The 22,844-nt window shown below is 47.5% G+C and overlaps 1 protein-coding gene across 1 annotated transcript in view; it reads right to left on the reverse strand.

The window, feature by feature from the left end:
• Positions 1–22,844, reverse strand: part of ABHD2 (abhydrolase domain containing 2, acylglycerol lipase) — a 95,248-nt gene that overhangs the window by 67,132 nt on the left and 5,272 nt on the right. Inside the window, exons 2-3 of the mRNA XM_059371598.1 lie at positions 3,457–3,553; positions 459–658 (exon numbers count right to left, since the gene is read on the reverse strand). Coding sequence (XP_059227581.1) covers positions 459–652 — 194 coding nt within the window. The 5' untranslated portion in view covers positions 653–658; positions 3,457–3,553. The remainder of the gene's footprint in view (positions 1–458; positions 659–3,456; positions 3,554–22,844) is intronic.

The following is a 22,844-nucleotide window of genomic DNA, read 5'->3' on the forward strand; positions in this document are numbered from 1 at the left end:
CTCACAATTCAAGTATTCTCTTAGCCGATGTCTAGTACATTTTTCAGTAATGCAGATGGAGAGTACCCAACCCGTAAATCTGTGCTTTTTTTTATTCTTGCTTATTATTTTAGGGAAGGATAGTTCCCCTGCCCTAGGACTGGCAACAGCACACTTGAGAAAGGGCTAGAACACTGTCCAAGTTTTCTGTATCTACCTAAAAATGACTATTGCTTTCTGCAAGTCCGTGGAGAAAGGGATGTTTCCAGGCAACAAAGGGCTCCCCCTGTCCCCTCCCCTCCCCTCCAGGATTCGACCACCAGGCTTGTATGGAGACCGTGGCTATTTTAACACCAAAGACACTACTTTACATGGATGCCTTAGGGACACAACATGAGAGGAGTCTTCTCTAAATGCTGTACCAGCCAAACAGACCAGCAGGGGGTGGGGGGCGCACGGTGGGCGTGGGGTCTACTCACTCTTTGGTCAGAAGAGGACAGGACTTGAGCAGAAAGCGCGAGAGCCCCGAGTCCTGGAAGTAGAGGTCAGGCGGGGCGGTGGGGCTCTTCAGATTCAAACAGCGGACGATCACGTACAACACGGCGGCCACGGCCGCCAGCTTCACCCCATCAAACACGGCCGGGAGCTCGGGGGTCTCTAGCATGGCATTCATCTTGAGCTGGGGAGCAAAAGCCCACATCTAGGGTTAGAAGTACAGGGAGGAAAGGCAGAGCCCGCGGTGACATGTCACAATCTGGGTATGTCCATAGGGCCACCCAGGGTGACTTGCCTTCATGGCCTTCAAGCCACCAGAGGACTGGCAACAACCCAAATCACAGTCTCGTGCACTGACAAACTGGGTAAGGTTTGGTTTGGTTCTAATCTGGTGAGCACTTGGAAGATGAGCAAACTAGAAAATGCCGAGAATAGTGTCCTTAAGGGGCGCCTGGGTGGCTCAGTGGGTTAAGCCTCTGCCTTCGGCTCAGGTCATGATCTCAGGGTCCTGGGATCGAGCCCCGCATCGGGCTCTCTGCTCAGCAGGGAGCCTGCTTCTTTCTCTCTCTCTGCCTGCCTCTCTGTCTACTTGTGATCTCTGTCTGCCAAATAAATAAATAAAATCTTAAAAAAAAAAAAAAAGAATAATAGCAGGGAAACAAGTCCAGTCCAAGAGGCTCAAGCTGGACAGGAGGTGATCCCCTGATTTCCATGGGCTGGCAGCCCTGAGTGGCTCTGTACCAGGTGTGTGTGAAGCACTATGTTTACAGCCTGGGAGACAAAGCAAGCGGGGCCTGACTCTGCCATCTGCTCTCATTGGAGGCGGGGGGAAGGGGCAGCCCCAGTGCTAGAGACAAGTTCAGACTCCACCTGATGGGGGGCAGCCATCCTTGATCCTGGGTTTCAGGCAGTGTGAAATGGAACTCAGCCAACTTCTTTCCCCATCCTCATGGACGATAGCCATTAGTCCAAAATTAAAAATTGGGGGTGTAGAGAATGTGTATGCAGGTCTGGCTTTTCCCCAAGCTCTCCTGATATTTTATCTTTTGAGGTAGCTTTACCTTATAAACAACACACACACACACACCCCTTCCAAACACATAAAACCAAACATCAAAAACAACAGAAGCAACAGCAACGAAAACCTAGTCTTTTCCTTGCTGCTTAGCAGAAAAGCAGAACGTTAGCTGTCACCTTAAAAATCAGGGAAACCACGAGCTGAACGAAAAGGAGAAAATGGTAACTCACAGCCGAGGTAGCTATGGCAATAGCTTCCCTGGAATGGTGTCAGGTAGCCTCTGCTAAAAACAGTCAGCACGGGAACTCTGGTGGCCCACAGTGCAGCCAGGACTGGCAAGACAAAACAATCTCTCGAAAACGTGCGTGGGACATGACTGAATGAACTCTCTACAGACCGCCAGCGAGGCCAGTGGGGTCTGAGAAAGCCTTTCCTAAGATCAAAGTGACGTTGGCAAATAGAGGACTGACCATACTGCCGATGGCCTCTGGCAGGGGTTCCAACTCCGTGAGGAAAGTCAATCAAAGATCAGGCCTCAACTAGCCTTCTACTATGGGGGCAAGAAAATAATTAAAAAAAAAAAATGTATCCCACATGATTTTGAATCAAAATACGTTTTCAGCTGTATCAACCTTTGACCCTTTATGATCTGACAGTTGCCTTAAAACCTAACTTTTGGGGGTGCCTGCCTGGATGGCTCAGTGGGTTAAAGCCTCTGCCTTCGGCTCAGGTCATGATCTCAGGCTCCTGGGATTGAGCCCCGAGTTGGGCTCTCTGCGCAGCGGGGAGCCTGCTTCCCTTCCTCTCCCTCTGCCTGCCTCTCTGCCTACTTGTGATCTCTGTCAAATAAATAAATAAAATCTTTTAAAAAACAAAAACAAAAACCCCTAACTTCTGATTTGGTCCATTTTCAATGTCAATGTTTAATTTTTAAATTTCATTTCAGAGGATTAAAACTTAACCTCTGGAGATGTGTCATCTCACTCCTGGGGCCATGTCCCCTAAAGGCTGGCTATATATAACCCCCTAAAACAGGATTCTTAACTTGAGGTCTGTGGCTTCCCTATAGGATTCTAGGGAACCCACTTGAAATATATATGTGAAGTCTTGTGTGTATGTGGTTTTCTATGGCAAGGATCTGCAGATTTAAAGATTTATTTATTTGATTGAAAGAGAATGAGAGAGGGCTCATGTGCTCTGGGGAGGGGCAGAGGAAGAGAGACAATCTCAGAGAGACTCTCACTCAGCATACAGCCCGACGTGGGGCTCAATCTCAAGAAGCTGAGATGGACAATCTGCAGACTTAATCAGGTTCTCCATGGGGTGTGAGGCCTAAAAACATGCACAGCACCCAAAGTGCTCCCTGGGTTTCCCCCGCAGCTCTGGTCCTGCACCTCACAGGAGACCCCCCCCCCCCCCCGGCTACGTCAATCAAACTGGCAGATGATGAAAATTCAAGAAGCTGCTGTTCATTAATACGGATTTATAAGTCTGGTGACTGAAGGGCCCCAAACAATATCCAGCAGGAGTTCTAAAGTCTCTCTGACGTGATTCTGGTAACAGGGTCTTTCCTGTCCCCTTTGTTGGAAAGAGAACCAAGAAACGCAGCATGTGGCTTACCAGTTTCCTTGTTGGTCAAGAATTGAAATTTTATGGAATTAAAAAGAAGTCCCTCCCTCCCCACTTCCTCTCACTATTTGTTTTGTTTGTTTGTTTGTTTGTTTTAAGATTTTATTTGACAGAGCTCACAAGTAGGCAGAGAGGCAGGCAGAGAGAGAGGAGGAAGCAGGCTCCCTGCTGAGCAGAGAGCCCGATGCGGGGCTCGATCCCAGGACCCTGGAATCATGACCTGAGCTGAAGGCAGAAGCTTTAATCCACTGAGCCACCCAGGTGCCCCTCACTACTTCTTAACATAAGGGGAAGTGAGGAGGAGAAACAAAACTGAAAGTCTGGGCCATACATACCTATGTCCCTTCTTCCTCTTTACTGCAAAGATTGTCCTTGAAGAGTTGTACAGCCGGGCCGCTTGGGTCAGATCTCTTATTCAAATTAACCTAAAAGCTGAAAAGATTGGACGGTCATGTTTTAAAAGATAAGAAAGAAGCAATTTAATTAAAATAAAAGCACAGTCTAAGTCACTCTTCCTTTCAGGTCTTTGGGGAGAAAGATCATTGCTTTCCTTCACGCATATGCCACACTCTTGGCCCTTGGCCACTGGAACAAACCTGCCAGGGGACGTCTTTGTAGAGCCTCAAACTGACAGGCTCTCTGGTTTCGGGAACAAGTTATCGGTTGCATTCAGAACTCTGGCTAAAGCACACGCATATGGTTTTCATGATTTATCTTATAACGTCATCTTCAGAAAGGCCGAGAGCTATCATGCGGGTGACCGAGGAAATCACTTATTAGCAAGGCTTGAGGTCGAGACGGCCGTGGGCTGATGCATCCCTTGTCTCCCAAACACAGAGCGGCGACAGATGAAACGTGAGCTGAGAGAGAGGAGAGCGTGGAAGCCCGGCACTGGGAGCAGAAGAGCGCTGGAAGCATGGAGTGGGAAGTCACACTGCCTGCCTGGTCTGCATCGGGGCTGGGGGCTGGCTGTGGAGGGCCGCCAGGAGCTAAAAGTGTGCTGTGTGAGTGGGGACCCAGAGCAGGGCCTGCTGTGCTGCAAAGACATGGCTTCCAAAGCTGAAAACAGAGAGGGGTGGGGTGGAGGGGAAGCTGGCGTTTTTACGGCGCTGTCTATATGCACCAAGCCCTGTCCATGCTACTTACCTATGCCATCCTTCCTGCACCGTACGGAGCAGGTACTAGTATTATCCCCATTTCATAGATGGGCAAACTGAGGCATAGGAAATTTGAGTGACTTGCCCAAGCAAGGCCACCCAGCTAGTAGGTAGAGAAACCAGGATTCATATCTGGCTCCAGAAACCCTCCTCTTCTCCCCCACTCCGTGCTATTTGTAAGGAGGAAAAGTAAAGAGAGAGAGAGAGGGGGAGAAGCAGGCAAGAAAGAAAACTGAAGGGACAGAAGACACAGAGGGGACAGCAGTGGCTTGCGCACAGTCACACAGCGGTGACAGGAGAGCTGGGATCTGAGCCCACGGTTCTTGGATTCCACCACATCAAAATGACTTTAAAAGTAAATGAAAGCCGCTTGAAGGGGAGACTCAATTAACCTTTGAGCAGTCTTGCTCAACCTCAAATTTTATTATTTCTTCATATTCCGAGACAAATTAGCCACAGAAGACCAGGCTTTGTTGAGATGGGGACCGAAGAGCAAAGTCTCCAGCCACATCACAAGGCACCTGACCTTTCTGGGGCTCAGCTGCCAGCCGAAGAACAAGCATCGAACGGACCAAAGAGCAAAGTCAGCAGCCCAGGGGATAGCGTTGTGTTTGACCAGCATTTTACAAAATTAAGTTCATTAGCTGCCAAGTTATAAACACCAGGGGACTTTAGATAAAAACCTGAATTTCTGGGCGCCTGGGTAGCTCAGTGGGTTAAGCCACTGCCTTCGGCTTGGGTCATGATCCCAGGGTCCTGGGATGGAGTCCCGCATCGGGCTCTCTGCTCAGCGGGAAGCCTGCTTCCCTCTCTCTCTCTCTCTGCCTGCCTCTCCATCTACTTGTGATTTCTCTCTGTCAAATAAATAAATAAAATCTTTAAAAAAAAAAACAACCCTGAATTTCTGGTTCCTCTTGGGAAAAAAAAAAAAGACAGAGAGGGAAAGAGAAGATTTGACAACATTAAGCTTATGTTCTCACTTGGCAATAACGGATGGAGCTGCCCCTTCCAGACAGGGCCTGTGACCTCCGTGCTGCCATAGTCCCCACCACTCCCTATCATGCCCCCAACACTGACCCTCCCCCCACCCCCACCCCACCCCCAGCCTGCTTAATCATTCATGGTGCCGGAGTGGTTCCTGTGGCCATCTGACCATTGGAGAAACCTGTGTTAAGATCCCTCTGGCCCCGGATCAGTCTGCACTGACTGAATATTAAAAACCTACATTAATCAGTATATATATAAATAATAAATTCATAGAAAAAATTCTGGAAAGACAGAGTGGTACATCCGATGTGATGCGTTTTGTCAACCTCCCAGCTGTCTGCTTCTCCTTCTGATCGTTTCCCCTTCTCCCCTCTCATGGTCTCTCTCTCTCAAATAAATAAAATCTTAAAAAAAAAAAAAAAAAAAGATGTGGTGCATTTTGTTGTTATTCAAGTGGATGTTTATCTATCTATGCCTTTTCCCACAAACTATTTGAGGAGGTTTCAACAGAACGCTGACTGGGAATGTGTGTAGAAAAACCCAGAATTGTGGCAGATGGCTGACTGCTTCCCCAAAGTCTCTCCTTCTTCCTAGTAAGAGACCTCTAAAATGGGCCTGCCCCACTGGAAAAAAACTACAGATCCCAGCTGCCTTTGCAGGTAGGTGAGTCCACATTGAAATTCTAACCAGTTCTGAAGGTGCTGGTCTGAGTCTCTGAAGCCTCCTTAAAAGGCAGGAGGTTAACTCTTCTACCCTTTTCCCTTCATGTATCCCTGGAATGCAGATGATGTGACTGCAACCCCAGCAGCCACCTCGGGCCATGAAGGGACCTAGAGGTTGCTCTAGGAGCCATGTTAAGAAGACAGCAGAGTAGAAAGACGGAAGCCTGGGGGCCCTGGTGATTTCATGGGGCCACCATGACAGACCTAGACTGCCTACCTCTGGGTTTCTTTTACGGGACAGAATAATCCCTTCCATGTTTAAACCATTGTTACTTCTAGATTCTTCCTGTCAATTTAAAAGAATATTTATTTATTTGAGGAAGAGAGAGAGCATGCATGTGGGGAGAGGAGCAGAGGAAGAGAGACAAGCACACCCTGCTGAGTGCAGAGCCCGATGTGGGGCTTGACCCTGAGATCACAACCTGAGCTGAAACCAAGAGAAGGATGCTTAACTGACTGAGCCACCCAGGTGCCCCTAGTCTGCAATTTCTAATGATAGAAGAGGAAATACTGTATACCCAAATCTTCTGGATACCACAGTCATTGGGCCACTACAGTATAGGTAATTTTTCTTTTTTTTCTTTTCATATTCAAATTCATAATAATAACAATAATATCGATACTAGAAAAAAGCCTTAAAATAACAACTAAAAAAATCTAAGAAGGGGACACCTGGGTGGCTCAGTTGGTTAAGCGTCTGCCTTCAGCTCAGGTCATGATCCCAAGGTCCTGGGATCTAGCCCCCCATCAGGCTCCCTGCTTCTCCCTCTGCCTGCTGGTTCCCCTACTTGTGTGCTTGCTCTGTCAAATAAATAAGTAAAACCTTTTAAAAAAATCTAAGAAGGAATTATGAACATCTAGACGAGAAAAATCCCTCTGAGAACACACACAACAATCATGGGTGTGAGTAAGCCTAGAATGGACCTGAGCTTTCTGACTACAAGAGCAAAGAGGGGAAACCCAGTTAATCTCCTGGTTCTCCAAAGCAGAAAGAAAGGTAATGTGTATTGTACTCTGATCCCAGAAAGCAAGACAGATAACAAGGGGAAACATGGCTTTTCTGGCACAGAATCACTAAAAAAAAAGAAAGAGAGAGAAAAAGGGAAAAAAAAACCCTCTGTGGGACTTTATATAAGGGGACCTTGAGAGATGTGATAGGCAATGTCCTCCTACAACGTTTTTTAATAGCAAATGCACTAGAGAATTAATTTCCTCAACCCTCAAAAAACATCAAGGGTTTTAAACTGAATTCAGTTCAGTGAAGGCAATAATCTGAGAGATTTGTAATTATTATGGTCCAGAGATCGAGGCTTGAACCAGAAGTCCCAAGAAGCGGGGCAGCTCGACCACATGTCCCCAGGGCCACTTCCCTTGAACTTGAGTGGCTCAAGGACCCGGCAACCTACTGTGTGCCTAGCACGATGCTAAGCATTGCACTGGACCACAGTGAAGCAGAGGGAGGAAAGAAGTTAATCTTGCTTAAAATGTTTAGTTTAATCTCAGTATAATTCGCATATGGTGTAGCATTAGTTGCAAGAGTACAATGCAGTGATTGACTTCCGGACAACACCTGGCACTCATCACAAGTGCACTCCTCCATCCCCAGCCCCGATTTCTCCCATGGAGCCCCCCTCCTCCCAGCCAGTCACCAGCCGTGTGTTCTCTACAGTCAAGAGTCTGGCTCTTGGTTTGTTTCTCTTTTTTTCTCCTCTGTTCATTTGTTTTGTTTCTTAAATTCCACACGGGTGAAGCCATATGGTATTTGTGCTTCTCTGACTGACCTTTGGCTCAGCATCATACTCTCTAGCTCCATTCACACCACTGCAAACAGTCACAATCCTCTCTTTTCGATGGTTGAGTAGTATTTCATTGCATGTATAGGTACACCAATGTGCTTTATGCATTCAGCTACTGATGGATGTTTGGGCCGCTTCCACATCTTGGCCATTGTAAATAATGCCGCAATAAATAAAGGGGGGGCATGTGTCCCCTTGAATTCGTGTTTTTGTACTTTGGGGGTAAACAGTAGTGCGATTACTGGGTCATAGGGTAGTTCCATTTTTAACTTTTTGTGGGACCTCCATTCTGTTTTCCATAGTGGCCTCACCGGTTTGCATTCTTGCCAACAGTGCACGAGCATTCGAAAAGAAGTTTATCTCAGGGTTCTCTATACTTTAGAAATTTGGGGACAAGAATAAATGCATCTAGGAAAAAAATGAAGGAGGGAAGGACTTAGGGAGCAGCTAGGTCTACAACTGGGTCTTGAGTATAGGGTCCAGAAGGAATATGTGTAAGTGTGAGAGTGAGTGTGTGCATGTGTATGTACAGTTTATATGAATTATATATAAATATATTTCATGTACATATTAAATCCATATATCTACACACACGTGTGTGTGTCTGTGTGTATAAAACCAGGCACTAATTAACTGGCAATTTCAGAACAAAACCCTTGACATGCATTTTAATTTACCTTGCTGCATTTGATTTTTATGGTGTTTTCTCTTTCCAAGTTCGACCTGCCACGAAATATTAATATTCTGAACTTGTTCCAGACATAACAAAGTAAGCTGCCATTATACTATTTCGTGTGCCCCCTCTCCCTTTCCTGGGCAGGCAACATGCGATTAATATGAGTATCAGGCAGCCCAGGTGGGGAAAAGGAGTCCCACAGAACAGCAGGGGGGCTGGGCGGGTGCAGAATGGAAAGGAAGTATCGCCCCCCCACGCCTCCCCACCTCCGTGAAAGGAAGGGTGCGGCTCTCTGTACACCAGAGCCCAGCACACCTCCCCTTCTCCCACCGGTCATTTTAGGACTTACTCATAAAATGCTGTCATTGATAGTTAAAATTCTGTGCGTAGTCTCTGCGTTAACAAGGAAACCCAAGGTGTAATGTACCACAAAACGCCCACCTGGCCAGGACCGTTTAGTGCCTCAGTTTCTACAACACGCTTGACTAGTCTTTCCACCTGTGCGAAGGCCTGGCTTCTCACTGCTCTCCCATGGCTAAGGGGGTTATTTTGAGATGGAGACACAGATGCTGGGGGAGATGGGTCCCTCCTGGGCTGGGAGAAGCTCCAGCCTTGGGATTCTGAGACCTGGGTCCTAGCGCCTGCCCCGCTCCTTCCTAGCCAGTGACCTTGAGTAAGTCACTTAACCTTTCTGGGGGCCCTAAAGGCCTCATCTGGAAAATGTGAGGATTAGGTTAGAAGTAGATAATGCCAAAGGTCTCCCACAGCTCAAAATTTCTGAAATTCTAGGGATAGAATTGCAGTCCTTGGCTAAGGACAAGAAAAACTCTCTGGGTTCTGTAACAAGAGACAGACCCCGCCTGCCAGCTAACTCTGTGAACCATTAACAACAGAACTCCAAAAATCACAACCTTCATGGCCTTTGTTCTTCCTTCAAGTAAGTTAAACAGCCATACATTTGCAGCTGTGCCATTTAGGTCCATGATTCTGTCATATTCCTTCCACCTGCCTGGCTAAGCAATGATTTCAGCCTCAGAATATTAATGTTCAATGATGATAAAAAACCATACGGTGAGGCAAGAAAGAAAAAACTGGGCAGAGACCTCAAATCCAGAAAATTCACTACGTGATGTAGTGGGAAGCATAGTGTCCCCCCCAAATTCACATCCACCTGGGACCTGTGAATGTGACCTCCTTTGGAAATCGGTCCTTGGCATATGTAATTAAGTTAAGATGGGGTCACACTGATTAAAGTCGGCCCTAACCCCAGGACTAGTGCTCTTGTAAGGACCAATAAGTTTAGACGCAGAGACACAGACATGGGGGGAAGAACTTTTAAAGGTGTAAGTAGAGACTGGGGCAGAGCATTGCCGAGACTCGGAATGCCAAGCATTGCCAGCAACAAGAGAAATTAGGAGCAACGCATGGTTGGAACAGATCGTCCCTCCGAGCCCTCAGGAAGGAACCCGCCTTGATGACACTTTGATTTCAGGCTTGCTCAGAACTGTGAGAAAATAAGCCCAAATTACTCTCATGACTCAGTAGTCCCCGCCGCTGCCCTTCCAGGCTTAAGAAACCCTCCGCCATGGCCTTTTGAAAAGTTCCTTGTTACCCAGACAAGCTCCGGCCAATTCAGACCCAAAGCAGCTAACTCACATGAACACTCACAGGCTACTTATTAACACAATCCAAACGGGATTCTGTGCACAAATATTGGCTTGGCTTCTTTGCCTTGTGATTCAACTGTCAGACCACCCTTTCCTCTCCCAGGACCAGGACCTGTGGAAACCATGAGACAGACGCATCTGGGAGGGGGTGTCTCCCTCCCAAGCGGACCTGATGAATAAGCTTCAGTACTTCTGTGGGTCCCACGGTAACCACCTCTTAAGGAAAACCAAACCGAACCAAACTCTTAAAGAACCTCTTCCTATTCCCTCTGGTGTGGAGGGGGATTTCATGTAGGTCCCGGCCCTGCCAGGAGCTAGTCCAGGATCTGTTCCTGGCCCCACCAGTTACAGGGCTTGTCCTGGGGCCTCTCTGAACATGCTGATTCAGAGATGGTACTTTATTTTATTTTTTTTTTAAAGATTTTATTTATTAGACAGAGATCACAAGTAGGCAGAGAGGCAGGCAGATAGACGGGGGGTGGGGGGGGAGCAGGATCCCTATAGAGCAGAGAGCCCGATGCGGGGCTCGATCCCAGAATCCTAGGATCATGACCTGAGCCGAAGGCAGAGGCTTTAACCCACTGAACCACCCAGGCGCCCCCAGAGAGGGTATTTTATAACACTCCTCAGATACGGCAAGTGCCCCCAAATATTAGCTGGACCATCACCACTGCTGAGCTCTCCTTAGTAAACACCCCCATCTGGCAGAAGTTACCCCAAAAGATACTCTCTCCTACCCGACACAGAGGTGCTGTGAGGGGCTGCTTTAACAACAGAGTAACCGGCTGGGTGATGGGTGGGCCTCCCCCAAGGCTGCAGATACCCCCAGGACACACTCTTCTTGATTCTTCTAACGGGGAACCATGTTGAACTTAGTGAACCCCTGGATGGTAAGTGCCCTTCACCAGGTTCTGTTAACAGTTCCAAGATGTGTTCTTGTTTCTGTGGTAAAAGGGGTTCCAGCAGTGCACAGCCCGGAGCCCTCTCTCTCCTGCCAGGGCAGTGGGGGGGGGGGGTTCCCTCCTTTCCCATGGAAGGCGCTGTCCCTTCGCCCCCATACTCTTCCTGCAGGTAAACCCACTCTTGCCCGGCTTGGCTCTGCGGACACACCGCCTCGATGCCCTCTGACACGCTCTGCTCCTCAAAATGGCCCTGCGAGTAGCATCAGAAGGACGGCGGAAGGCCACAGCACATTGCTGAAGAAAAGCTCCTGTCACTCCAGTCCGTTTAGCCTTGTTGGTGGCAGCTTAGGAAAAACACAGTCGACCCTAGACGGAGGCCACATGGCACCTCGGAGGAGAGAGCAGGGAGGAAGAGGGCCAGGTTCTTCCTCATTTTATCTGCCATTTAGCTAAGGAAGTCACGGCAGTTAGAGAAGAAAATAATAATAAAATAACAAAATAAAATAAAAATGAGAAGCAGATCCACAGCAGGAGAGAGACAAGCCCAGAGCAGAGGCTAGGAGAAAGCCCAGCCGTCCACTCACTGCCACGGTGCCAAGGGACATCCTGGTCTACCCAGAACCGTGCCCTCCGACAGCTGGGCTGACTCAGGCCTTGTTCTCGCTCACAGTGAGGTGCCAAGGCCCCGGTGAGCCCCTCCTGAGCAGCTCACAGAACCTCCTCTCAGCACATGCAGGCTCTCCTCCCAAGGAGAGTTCGGTTGGAGGAGCCCTCAGGGTTACCACCTCAAGTCTGAAGGGCTGGGGAGCCCTGGCAATGATGGGGCCAATCCTGTTTCCAACAGACGCCCCAACAAGTTTATTTATTTCTGAACACTGAGCACTGCGGACCTCGACTAGATCTCCTTCAGCGCATCAGACTGGGTGGCCGTCAACGTCTTGTATGATGGCGCTGGGAAGTGGCTGAGGGGAGGGAGACAAGGCTGCGAGGAAGGAGGAAGCCCCTTGGTGATCCAAGGCAACAGCTCTGACAAGTCAGGGGATACAAAATGAAGAGACCACCCAAAGTTACACACAATTTGGTAAAGAGAAGGGGAGGAATTTACAGGTAATTAAATACATTTATGTTAACATTGTCTTGAGTTGTGGCCGCAAATCAGGCCTTGAGATTGCCTCTTTGTGCAAAGCCACTCACGTGTTAAGTGTTTCATGGAACCATATTCTTCCACAAAGTCATACGGTCACATACTCAACCTACTGAAATTTCGGAGAATGTCCTACAAGTTCCTAGTAAGCGGAAAGTTACTCTATACGAGCAAATGTGAACCTCACATTTAAATGTCAGGAATGGCTACTAACCCACGAGTCTTCCTAAAAGAAAATCACTAACCTAAAAATAGCTGGAGACTGAGTCACAGTTAAGCACGCACATTTAACTGAGCCCTTTCACAGGCCCTGACTCAAATACAGAAAGGAGACTGGCCTCTCCCCTCAGCGGGTAGCCCTGCTGGAACAGAGCTGACCTTCCCACTGGGGACCAAGGGGTAAAGCACTTAGGAAAATTGCCAGCAAAATTGTTTTCTCCACCACTGAAATACCACTTCATCCTTACCTGAGAACAAACAAAAACCCGTAAGCCAGGTGTTTCCTCTGTGGAGTGCCTAGAATTTTCTACAAGGACAGGCACTTTCATGAAGCTATCTGATCACTGTACACATTGCATTAAAACACCTATACCGCGGGGCACCTGGGTGGCTTGGTTGGTTAAGCGTCTGCCTTTTGATCTTGGCTTGGGTCTTGATCTCACGGTCATGAGTTAGAAAACAAAACGATAAAACTTATACCGTAAGTAAATTCTATAATATCAGAAGCAAATCTCAGTTTGCCCAAACCCAAGAACCCAAGCACTCAGTTTCCTGGAATTTTTAAGAGAAAGGTACAATTGAAGAGAAGAGCCTCTCCTGATTCACTGCACAAACAAAATGTCCTGGGCGTGACCTGGGACACAGTACGGCTCCTGCCCTGTCCTCTGTGTCTGCAAACAAACTACCAGAAAGAGGAGACTGGAAAAAAATGGCAGCAGAGTAAGACCTAGTTCGTGCCTGGCCCAGCCCTTGACTGCAGAGGGAAGTTGCACCCAGAGCTCAAACAGGAGACTTACAAGTTACCCTCAGAGAGAAAATAAAAGTAACTGGGAATCCCCGTTTCTGAGCATTCTGGTTTCCCACGGCCCCCAGGGCCAGGGCAGAGAGCGCTACCTAGCTAAGACATCCAGAGTGCACGCCCCACAATGAAAGCATCACACATGCGGCCCACGGTTCCTCTAGCATTTGTCCTTCACCATGCAAGCATCAAGAAGTACACGTGTGAGAAGATCTGACTAGCAGGTCAAGCCCCTAGACCCTCCCCAGGGGAGAGAGACTTTGCCCACCAGACTAGCTCACCAGCTCTCTGGCTCCTCCTGGCTCTGTGGCTCTCTGAGCAATTAAGAGCTCCTCTTGGGGCTCAGCCACCAGACCCTTGTTAACACAGGCCTGGAGAGCAGGAAAGCTTCTGGGCTCTTTGTCCTTCCAAGACCAAGAAGGTTCTTCAGGCAAGGATAGACAATGTGCATGGCATTTCAAGGCATGCTTTACTGATTTCTGTTTTATAAATACCTCGGACGCTGGGAGTAGAAACAGGATCTCATGCCAGCCCAGAGCAGCAGGCTTAAAGGGCACTTGGATTCCGTTGTGACAAATGGCCAAGTCTAAGACAAACTCTGCTGCTTAAATGCTGATATGAGGGACTGACTCAGGCTCAGGCCATTGGGCTAAAAATGAACAAGCCAGCCGCAACACGGGGCCTCCATGGAGGCCAGACCCGGCATCTGCCATCAGCCATGCTCCTTCAGGGCATTTAACAGAGCCACGTCTCCAACTTCTAGGTCACAACCCAAGCAGAAGGACCAGAGGTGCTGGATTCTCGCTGTGAGAAGGGTAGGGGGATCCCCATGCTGTCTGCAGACCAGAAGCTTCCAGTGGCATCTGGAGTTATTCTTTCCTCTAAACATGCTGTGCTGTGCAACTCTGGGCAGATCACTCACCCTCTCTGGGGATTCTGAAGCTTACCCTAGGAGCCCATGTGCTATAATCAAACAACAGATTTTAGAATCAGAGGACCTGGGTTTGAGTTCAGATTCTGCCAAATGACCTTGGGTGACCCTGGGTGAATTACCTAAATTTTACGAAAGTTTGCTTTTTCTTCTATAAAATGAGAGGGAGGAGGTTGCAAACATTACAGGTTATTAAGGGGAAGTAATTAATGAAATTATGTAGGTTAGGAGAAAAGCTTTATGATTATGAAATAGCCACAGATATACTCAAGATAAGGCTTGTAGCATGCCTTGAGCTTTTTAGAGGAAAACTGCCTTATTAAATATTTCAAGATTATAAAAATGTTAGTTTTAAAGCCAGAGCGAGGCACTTTAACTACATGAAGAACTTGGGATTGGTCCCCCCAGCTGTCCTTCACTGAGGACACTGAAATAGCTAGAAAAGAAAACTCAAAAGCTCTCAGACAGAAAGGGTTGATATTATATTTGGAGGTCTCTGCTAAATGCTTGCTTTTCGAAGTAAACAGAAAGAAGTGGGTTCACACCCTCAAATGCTCTGTCTCCTCATCCAGCCAACACAAACACCTCATTGTGGCTCCAGGCCTGTCCTCGTCTTGCCGCCTCCTTGGGAAGCAAGCTTTCTCAGGCTTCTTTAAGGCCCAAGGACAAGTCCCCACCGCCACCCCTCGCCAGCCGGTGGCCTCTTCCTCCGCTTTTCGTCTAAAGCTTACCCATATCAGCCATGCATCTGCTTGGAGTCCACCTCGGGCGACCAGCACCCGACCCCACAGGAGACATCTATGCAATACCGCGTACCGTAAGGCAGGAGCGTCTTGGCCCCTAGCTCCCTTTATAGGGGTTCCTCCTGTCCTGGGCTCCCCCCGTGCACACGTGTCTCCCGAGAGACGAGGAACCAGTCATCAAGGAAAATTCTTTCATTAGAAATGATGGAACTCAGGGCACTTGGGTGGCTCAGCGGGTTAAGCCTCTGTTTTCGGCTCAGACCATGATCTCAGGGTCCTGGGATAGAGCCCCGTATCAGGCTCTCTGCTCAGCAGGGAGCCTGCTTCTTCCTCTCTCTCTGCCTGCCTCTCTGCCTACTTGTGATCTCTGTCAAATAAATAAATAAAATCTTAAAAAAAAAAAAAAAGAAATGATGGAACTGCTTCTCCATAATTGGAAAAGAGAGTGACCCCGTTTCTCAAAGACCGATCTGCCTGTATAAACTAGAAGCATCCTCATGGATAAAGCAGTGGTTTGTAAGTGAAGAGGACAAAACTGTCCCCCCGCCCCCCAAAAAAGTGTGTTAATACTACAGGGGTGGGGAGGATGTTTTGGAAATCCACACCCCTCTCCTGACATTCCTCTCTGCTCCCCACGGATACCAACGGCATGAGCTTCATGCTGAGCTCGACGAGGACTATGAGGAAAGTGCCACACATGGCATCCGTGAAATAATTGGGAAACAGTGCAACTCCAAGCATATTTAAGTATGGAATTCTAAAGTGATAACTACAAATACTAGAGGAATTCAAACAAAGGAAGCAGAAGGAAGGAGCTGGGCTCAGAGAGGTAGGGACCCCCGGGAAGAGATGGGACACAAGAGAAGGTGAGAAGCAGGGTTGGGGCTGCAGACACCTGGCTGGGCTCCCAGGCTGAGCCAAGGGCCCAGGAATGCTGGACAGTCAGTAGACAGGCAGACAGGGCAAGAGGGACGGGTTTGGGAGCAGAGGGAGTGAGTCACTGCGGGATGAAGCTTCAGGGCTTTACTTCCAAGGAGAAGATGGTGCCACACGGAGCTGCACAGGTACACAGAGGGTCTGGGGGCACATGGTAAGAGGTGTGAGAAGCATTTATGTGGCTCTGTGGGACCCAATCCATGGGGCGTTGTCTTTTGCATTTGAGTATCACTGCCAAGACCTCGATGGAACCCAAGTCATTTCTCTTGTTTTTTCAAGATACTTAACACACAGTGTTAGCATGCAAACAGTTTTGTACGACATGCTGACCTATCCAGGAATTTTCATTTTGAGGGTCCATCCCCTTAAGGCCCTAAAAATCATACCATTTCCCACCTTTGCATTTTGCAAACACCCTTTCATAACTAGAAAATTTCATAACTAGCCTCACCTCCCCATAAAAGTAATGATTCATATTCCTTATGTCTCTGTTGGGGATTCTGGTCCATGCCCTTCTAATTCAATCCTCATGTAAATTCTACACAAGTTTAAATATAATGTGTTGAGCACACAGTGGGGTACTCCATACGTATTTATTGGCCGAGTCTACGGGAAGGCCTAACGCATGACCGTTCAGATCCTTTGAGCAGAATTTTCTCACAAGGAGATTATTACATTAGGCTGAAAGGTGCAGGTCTCAGTGCGTAACAGCCACGCTACCGTGAAGCCAAAAAAAAAAATAATAATAAATAAAGAGCTCAATGTGACCTGGACTGTCAGCAGCTTTTGGATATTTTAAAGACCATCTCAGAGTTCAGGCAAATAATGACCCATCTAAATGGAAGTTTTCCCCTTTCCATCACTCAGAGAAGCTACAGTGTGATACCATATTTCTTTTACTGTTTCCCCCGTTTGTCGAAAGCATATCTTAGTAGGTTCAAAGAGCCAGAAACCAATGGACTTCAAACACTGCTCACACAAAAAGAAAGAGAATTCAAAGCCCAGAGAGGCTGTTTTAGGTAGCAGAAGGAAGGAGGCACCCAAAGAAAAGGTAGACAGAAAGCTACCCATTGATTGTTGGCAATCAGCTAAATCCTGACATACCACTAGAAGACTCACAATTTCGGGTAACTTCCTCCAAAACATTCAGTGCAACAAAACTGTCTGTGGTATTTTCCAACACACATGAGCTTAGGACATAATCCAGAAAATATAAATTTGAATACAGTTAATCCTAGGTTAACCTAGATTAAAATGTTGGTGGAACTGTTGTATTTTTTTTTTTAAGATTTTATTTATTTATTTGACAGAGAGGGAGAGAGAGAGCACGAGCAGGGGGAGCAGCAGAGGGAAAGAGAAGGAGGGTCCCCGCTGAGCAGGGAGCCTGATGGAGGGCTCAGTCCCAGGACCCTGGAATCACGACCTGAGCCGAAGACAGACATTTAACCGACTAAACCACCCAGGTGCCTTGAAATAGTTGAATCGTAACATAGGTATCCTTTCTGGCATTTAAGGAAGATAGAAAAAGCCCTCCTCAAATATCTATGGTGTCTGAATCAAGTCTGTGTAAATCGGTCAGAACAACTGTTGTTCCAGAGATTTCTACTTTACCGAGATGCTTTCTGCGGGTGTGCACTGATGTTGGGGTAGTGGGGCCACTGACAACAGAGTGGAGAATTCACAGGCTCTGGGAACAGACAGAGTCCCCATGGTGTCCCGCATGGTGCCTCAGTGGGTTAAGCCCCACAGTGCATGTGAGTTAAATACATAACCTCAGGGGCGCCTGGGTGGCTCAGTGGGCTAAAGCCTCTGCCTTCGGCTCAGGTCATGATCCCAGGGTCCTGGGATCGAGCCCCGCATCTGGCTCTCTGCTCGGCGGGGAGCCTGCTTCCTCCTCTCTCTCTGCCTGCCTCTCTGCCTACTTGTGATCTCTACCTGTCAAATGAATAAGTAAAATCTTAAAAAAAAAATAACCTCAGTTATTCCTCAAACATGTCACGAAATGCCATAAAGTTGACAGTAGAGACCAATTACATAAGGTACTGTTTACAAAGTGTGTCCTCAGACATTACATCATTTAGGATTCACAATAGTTCTGTGAATTATTATTAAGGCATGCAAGGAAACTGAAGCCCCTTGGGCGAGGCTGTGGATAAGGCTCTGGGGATACAAAGAGACCAGGCAGTCATCCATCTCAGAAGCCCTTTGCAGAGCTGGACGGATCCCGAGTTCCAGAGCTCCCTCAATGGATGCTCTGAGGCCTCTCCCAACCAGAGGGCCTTAAAAAAAATCTGCATTCCCTTAGAAGATTTTTGGTGGCAAAGATAAGACTTCTCTGGCAACATCCGACTTTCTATGTCAAGTCAATAAATAGATCGATGCATGATATTAATGATAGACCTGAGAAAGGGGCTGCGTTTTCCAAATTGGGGGACATGTCCTCACCTATAAGCTATTCGGCATTTCCCCATCATCTTACTATTTAGATGGACTCACTTATATCATCGACAAGAGAGCGTGGCCGCTTTATTTACATGATCCGAATAGAGACGAGCAGCGCAGCCAAGGTTTCTCGATGGAACCCGAGAAGCTCAAGTCCACAGTGGGAACACAGTTGGCGCCACATAGGGAGCTAGCAGGGAGCAGCGGGAAGCTCGCAGGCATTAATGGACAGTGGCCTTGGGGCCAAGCATGGGCTGACGGCAGGGAAGAGGGCTTGCAGGTCCCACGAAGGGCCGGACAGCCCAGGACCAGCAAAGAGAGGGCTCCATAAATGCTTGCTGAACACACGAAAGCCTCCAGTTAGGTCACATGCTCCTAGGAATACTGTCCATCCTAGGACTACTCCATCAATTTGGAGAGAGTATAGTGTCGCAATCAGATACCTGAGGAGGTTCACAGGATGAAGTACGACGCGTGCGGAAATTTACGAAAACAGTCGTTCCACAGCTAGTGAACAAAAGGGCGGAGACAGCATGCACAAAGTGCTGCCCATAATATAAAAGAGAAAGATCTGCGTGCCACAGTCGGTTGAGCACCCGACTCTTGATTTGAGCCCAAGTCATGATCTCAGGGTCACGAGACTGAGCCCCGCGTCGGGCTCCACGCTGGGTGTGGAGACTGCTTGGGATTCTCTCTTTCCTTCTCCCCCTGCCCCTCCCTCCCTGCTCATAGTCTCTCTCTCAATAATAGAAATAATAATAATACAACCTTTAAAAAAAGAAAAAAAGCATTTCTGACACTTTAAAACAATCAGAAATTTGGGGTCACCTGGGTGGCTCAGTTGGTTAAGCATCTGCCTTCAGCTCAGGTCATGATCTCAGGGTCCTGGGATCAAGCCCCACATTGGGCTCCTTGCTCAGAGGGGAGCCTGCTTCTCCCTCTCCTGCTTCCCCCTGCTTGTACTCCCCCTCTCTCTCAAATAAATAACATCTTTTTTAAAAGATTAAAAATTAAAAAAAATACAACAATTGAAATTTGGACTATCTGTTCATCAGATAGATGATAGATGCATCAAATAGTTGATAGTAAAGAATCACTGTTACTTTTTAAAAGTGTGATGATATTAATATAATCACATTTAATAAAGGGGTCCTTTTTAATTAACCCCCCCCCAAAGGGGGTTCACTATATGATTCTATTTGTGTCTCTTTCAGATTCCCATAACAAAAGCTGACGAATGAATGCACACGTGATTACTTAGCTACAGTACAAACAGTCTCCCATGGTCACTGAGGTTCAAGTGCACGCCCAGTGATGGTCAAGACTCCATTGTCCTTGGGATGATGACAGTAAATAACAGTCACACATGGCAGTCGCAGGCTGCTCCCATGACAGCATGCAGGTCAAGCAAATCTCAATAGAAAGTGAACTACAAATCTAACTCCAGAATTAAACAAGCAAAAAGAACCAAGGAAATTACTTTTGGAGAGCTCCCCTTCTATTGGTGTAGACACAGTGCAAGCTGCATGTACAAACAGCCCTTATTCAGGCAGCACACAAATGATGCAAACTAACTTCAAGTCCATTTCAAGTCCATTTCCAAAGTGCTCAGCACACGGCAAGGAGCTGCACGTGATAGAGATCCGTCTAGAAACTTCAGTCTGCTCCAGAGAGCTTGGGGCTCCTACACTGTTTGTTTGCTTAAAGATTTTATTTTTTTATTTGACAGAGAGAGAGAGTACTAGTAGGCAGAGAGGCAGGCAGAGAGAGGGAGAAGCAGGCTCCCCACTGAGCAGGGAGCCCAATGGGGGCTCGATCCCAGGACCCTGAGATCATGACCCGAGCCGAAGGCAGAGGCTTACCTGTCTGAGTCACCCGGGTGTCCCTATGTTGGGGTTTTTTTAAGCTGAGGTGCTAGATGGCCCCCTCTGGGTGGGGGGAACCCAGTCCCGCCAGATCCCCTGAGGGCTTTTTATGCAATTCTTTTTTTTTTTTTTTAAAGATTTTATTTATTTACTTGAGAGAGAGACAGTGAGAGAGAGCATGAGCGAGGAGAAGGTCAGAGAGAGAAGCAGACTCCCCATGGAGCTGGGAGTCCGATGTGGGACTCGATCCCGGGACTCCGGGATCATGACCTGAGCCGAAGGCAGTCGTCCAACCAACTGAGCCACCCAGGCGTCCCTTTTTATGCAATTCTTAAATTTAAACTGAGTTATTTCTATTCGATTATTATTTATCACATTATTTTTTTAAATGTACAAACATCAAACTTGGCATAAACTTCTTTCCGTGCTTTCACAATGGTGGGGACCAAGACAAAGGTACAAATAATATTATTCAAACAGTAAAGGTGAGATTAACTACATTAATATAATGAGGCTGATGCCATTTTTTTAAAAGGCTTTTTAAGTTTCGTTATTTTTAAGTGATCCCTACACCCCATGTGGGGCTCAAATTCACGACTCCAAGAGCGAGAAGCACAAGCTCTTCTGACTGAGCCAACCAGGGGGCCCTGATGCCACTTTTCAGACCTGAAATCCCACGACCACAGCACTGTGCTCCTGTCCTGTCCTGGGCGGGTCCTGCCGCTGGGCACCGGGCAGCTGTGATCCCGGGTCCCCTCCTGTCTGCTGGGAGTGTTGCCGTGGCCTCCGCTGGCACAGGACTCTGTGCTATCCCTTGGCTGCCCCGGATTCAGCGACTCCTCCTCCCCACGCTAAGTCCTTCTGTTCTCTTCTCTGTAGCAGGTGACCTGGTTCCAACTCACAAGAAATTCCCACACACGGAGGCCGTGTGGCTGGACCCAGCCATAATGAGGTTATCCCAATCATCTGGGACAGACTTTTGGAATATTCCCAATTAGTGTTAACATGAAACTGAAAAGTCCGAATGTTCTTAATGTAAGGAGAACCCAAGGGATCTCAGGGAAATATCCTTGACTTGGGATGGAAATGGTGCGGTAGATCAGAGCAAAGAATGCCATGGGGACACGGAAGAGAAGTCACAATCCATCTCAGAAACAACAGGAGCCACCACCTGACACAGTAAATTGAGAATTTAATAAGTTTAAGAATATGCTTCAAAAGACCAGTGTATAAATACACTGGAGGGTCTCAATTCCAATGAGTGGTGGGGGGTCTGGTCCCAGCCACCTGCTCTCCTTGTTCTTAAGAACCCTAATGTGGCACCTTAGACATGAACCAATCAAGACCCCACAGTGCATTGGCTCAAGTCACCCTGAGGCGCTACAACTGCAGATCAAGATCAACACGGAGTAGTCCACACTGCCTGAAACACTGGGCACAAACCCACACCAAACCATGACGAAACTAGTCCTGTTGGGCTGCCTGAATGGCCTGGTGTCCCAGCAAGGGGGCAGCCAGCACTGCTTAAGAAAACCAAAAAAGTAGAAACCTCCTTGAACAGAACCCTCTTCTTCAGCATCCTGGCCCCCCCAACCCAATGCCATGATTCCATCTCCACCAGCTCAACCTTTTGAACGGTCTAAATCTGTTTTGTTTAATAAAAGGTGGTTCTTTATCCTGGGACACGAACCTTCCCATATTTTTGGTGTTAAAATTTCTTTTAAGGAGCGCCTGGGTGGCTCAGTGGGTTAAAGCCTCTGCCTTCAGCTCAGGTCATGATCCCAAGGTCCTGGGATCGAGCGCCGGCGTCTGGCTCTCTGCTCAGTGGGGAGCCTGCTTCCTTCTCTCTCTCTGCCTGCCTCTCTGCCTACTTGTGATCTCTATCAAATAAATAAATAAAATCTTTAAAAATAAAATAAAATTTCTTTTAACAACAGGGGCAGCTGGCTGGCTCAGTCAGTGGAGCGTGTGACTCTTGATCTCGAGGTCATGAGTTCAAGCTCCACGTTGGGCGCAGGGCTTACTTAAAAATAAACAAACAAGGGGCCCCTGGGTGGCTCAGTCGGTTAAACACCTGACTTGATTGCAGCTCAGGTCATGATCTCAGGGTCGTGAGATCCAGCCACGTGCTGGGCTCCTCTGCTGGTCCCTCTCTCTCTGTTCCTCCTATTCTCTCTCTCTCTAAAATAAATAAAATCTTATAAAAACAAACAAACAAATAAATAAAAAGATGGCAACATGGAGATGACAAGGCTTTTTTATTTCTATCTCTGAAAAGATGAAAATTTGGCAATCCTATGTTGGACTTCCTGCTTTGTTTTTTATGCTCTGACATGACTAAGGGAACAGTATACGAATACATGTTTGGACCGATAGTGCACAAATGGGGTGATTTTCAAAACTTCTCTCTCTTTTACCCCCTGGGAGACTAGAGAAGGCATAACTGATAAGGCCACCTCCCTCTCCTATCACAAAGCACAGTATCTATGGTACAAATGGTTGATCTTGTGGACGCCCAGCACAGAGCAAAGACCAGAAAGCAATGACTCGAAATTAGACTGGCTGACGAAGACCTTGGCTGTTCAGTTCAATTTCAAGGTGATTTTAAATTAGGCTCGGAGGTAAATGAAAGCACTATGAGGATTAAGGCACATTTGAAGAAAAGAGGGAAACAGAACAACAGGCAAGATCTGGGAGCCATAGAAGACCACAAGACCATGCTTAATTCCGTGCAGTT

The sequence above is a fragment of the Mustela nigripes genome, chromosome 13 (assembly GCF_022355385.1).
Source record: "Mustela nigripes isolate SB6536 chromosome 13, MUSNIG.SB6536, whole genome shotgun sequence".
Lineage (NCBI taxonomy): Eukaryota > Metazoa > Chordata > Mammalia > Carnivora > Mustelidae > Mustela > Mustela nigripes.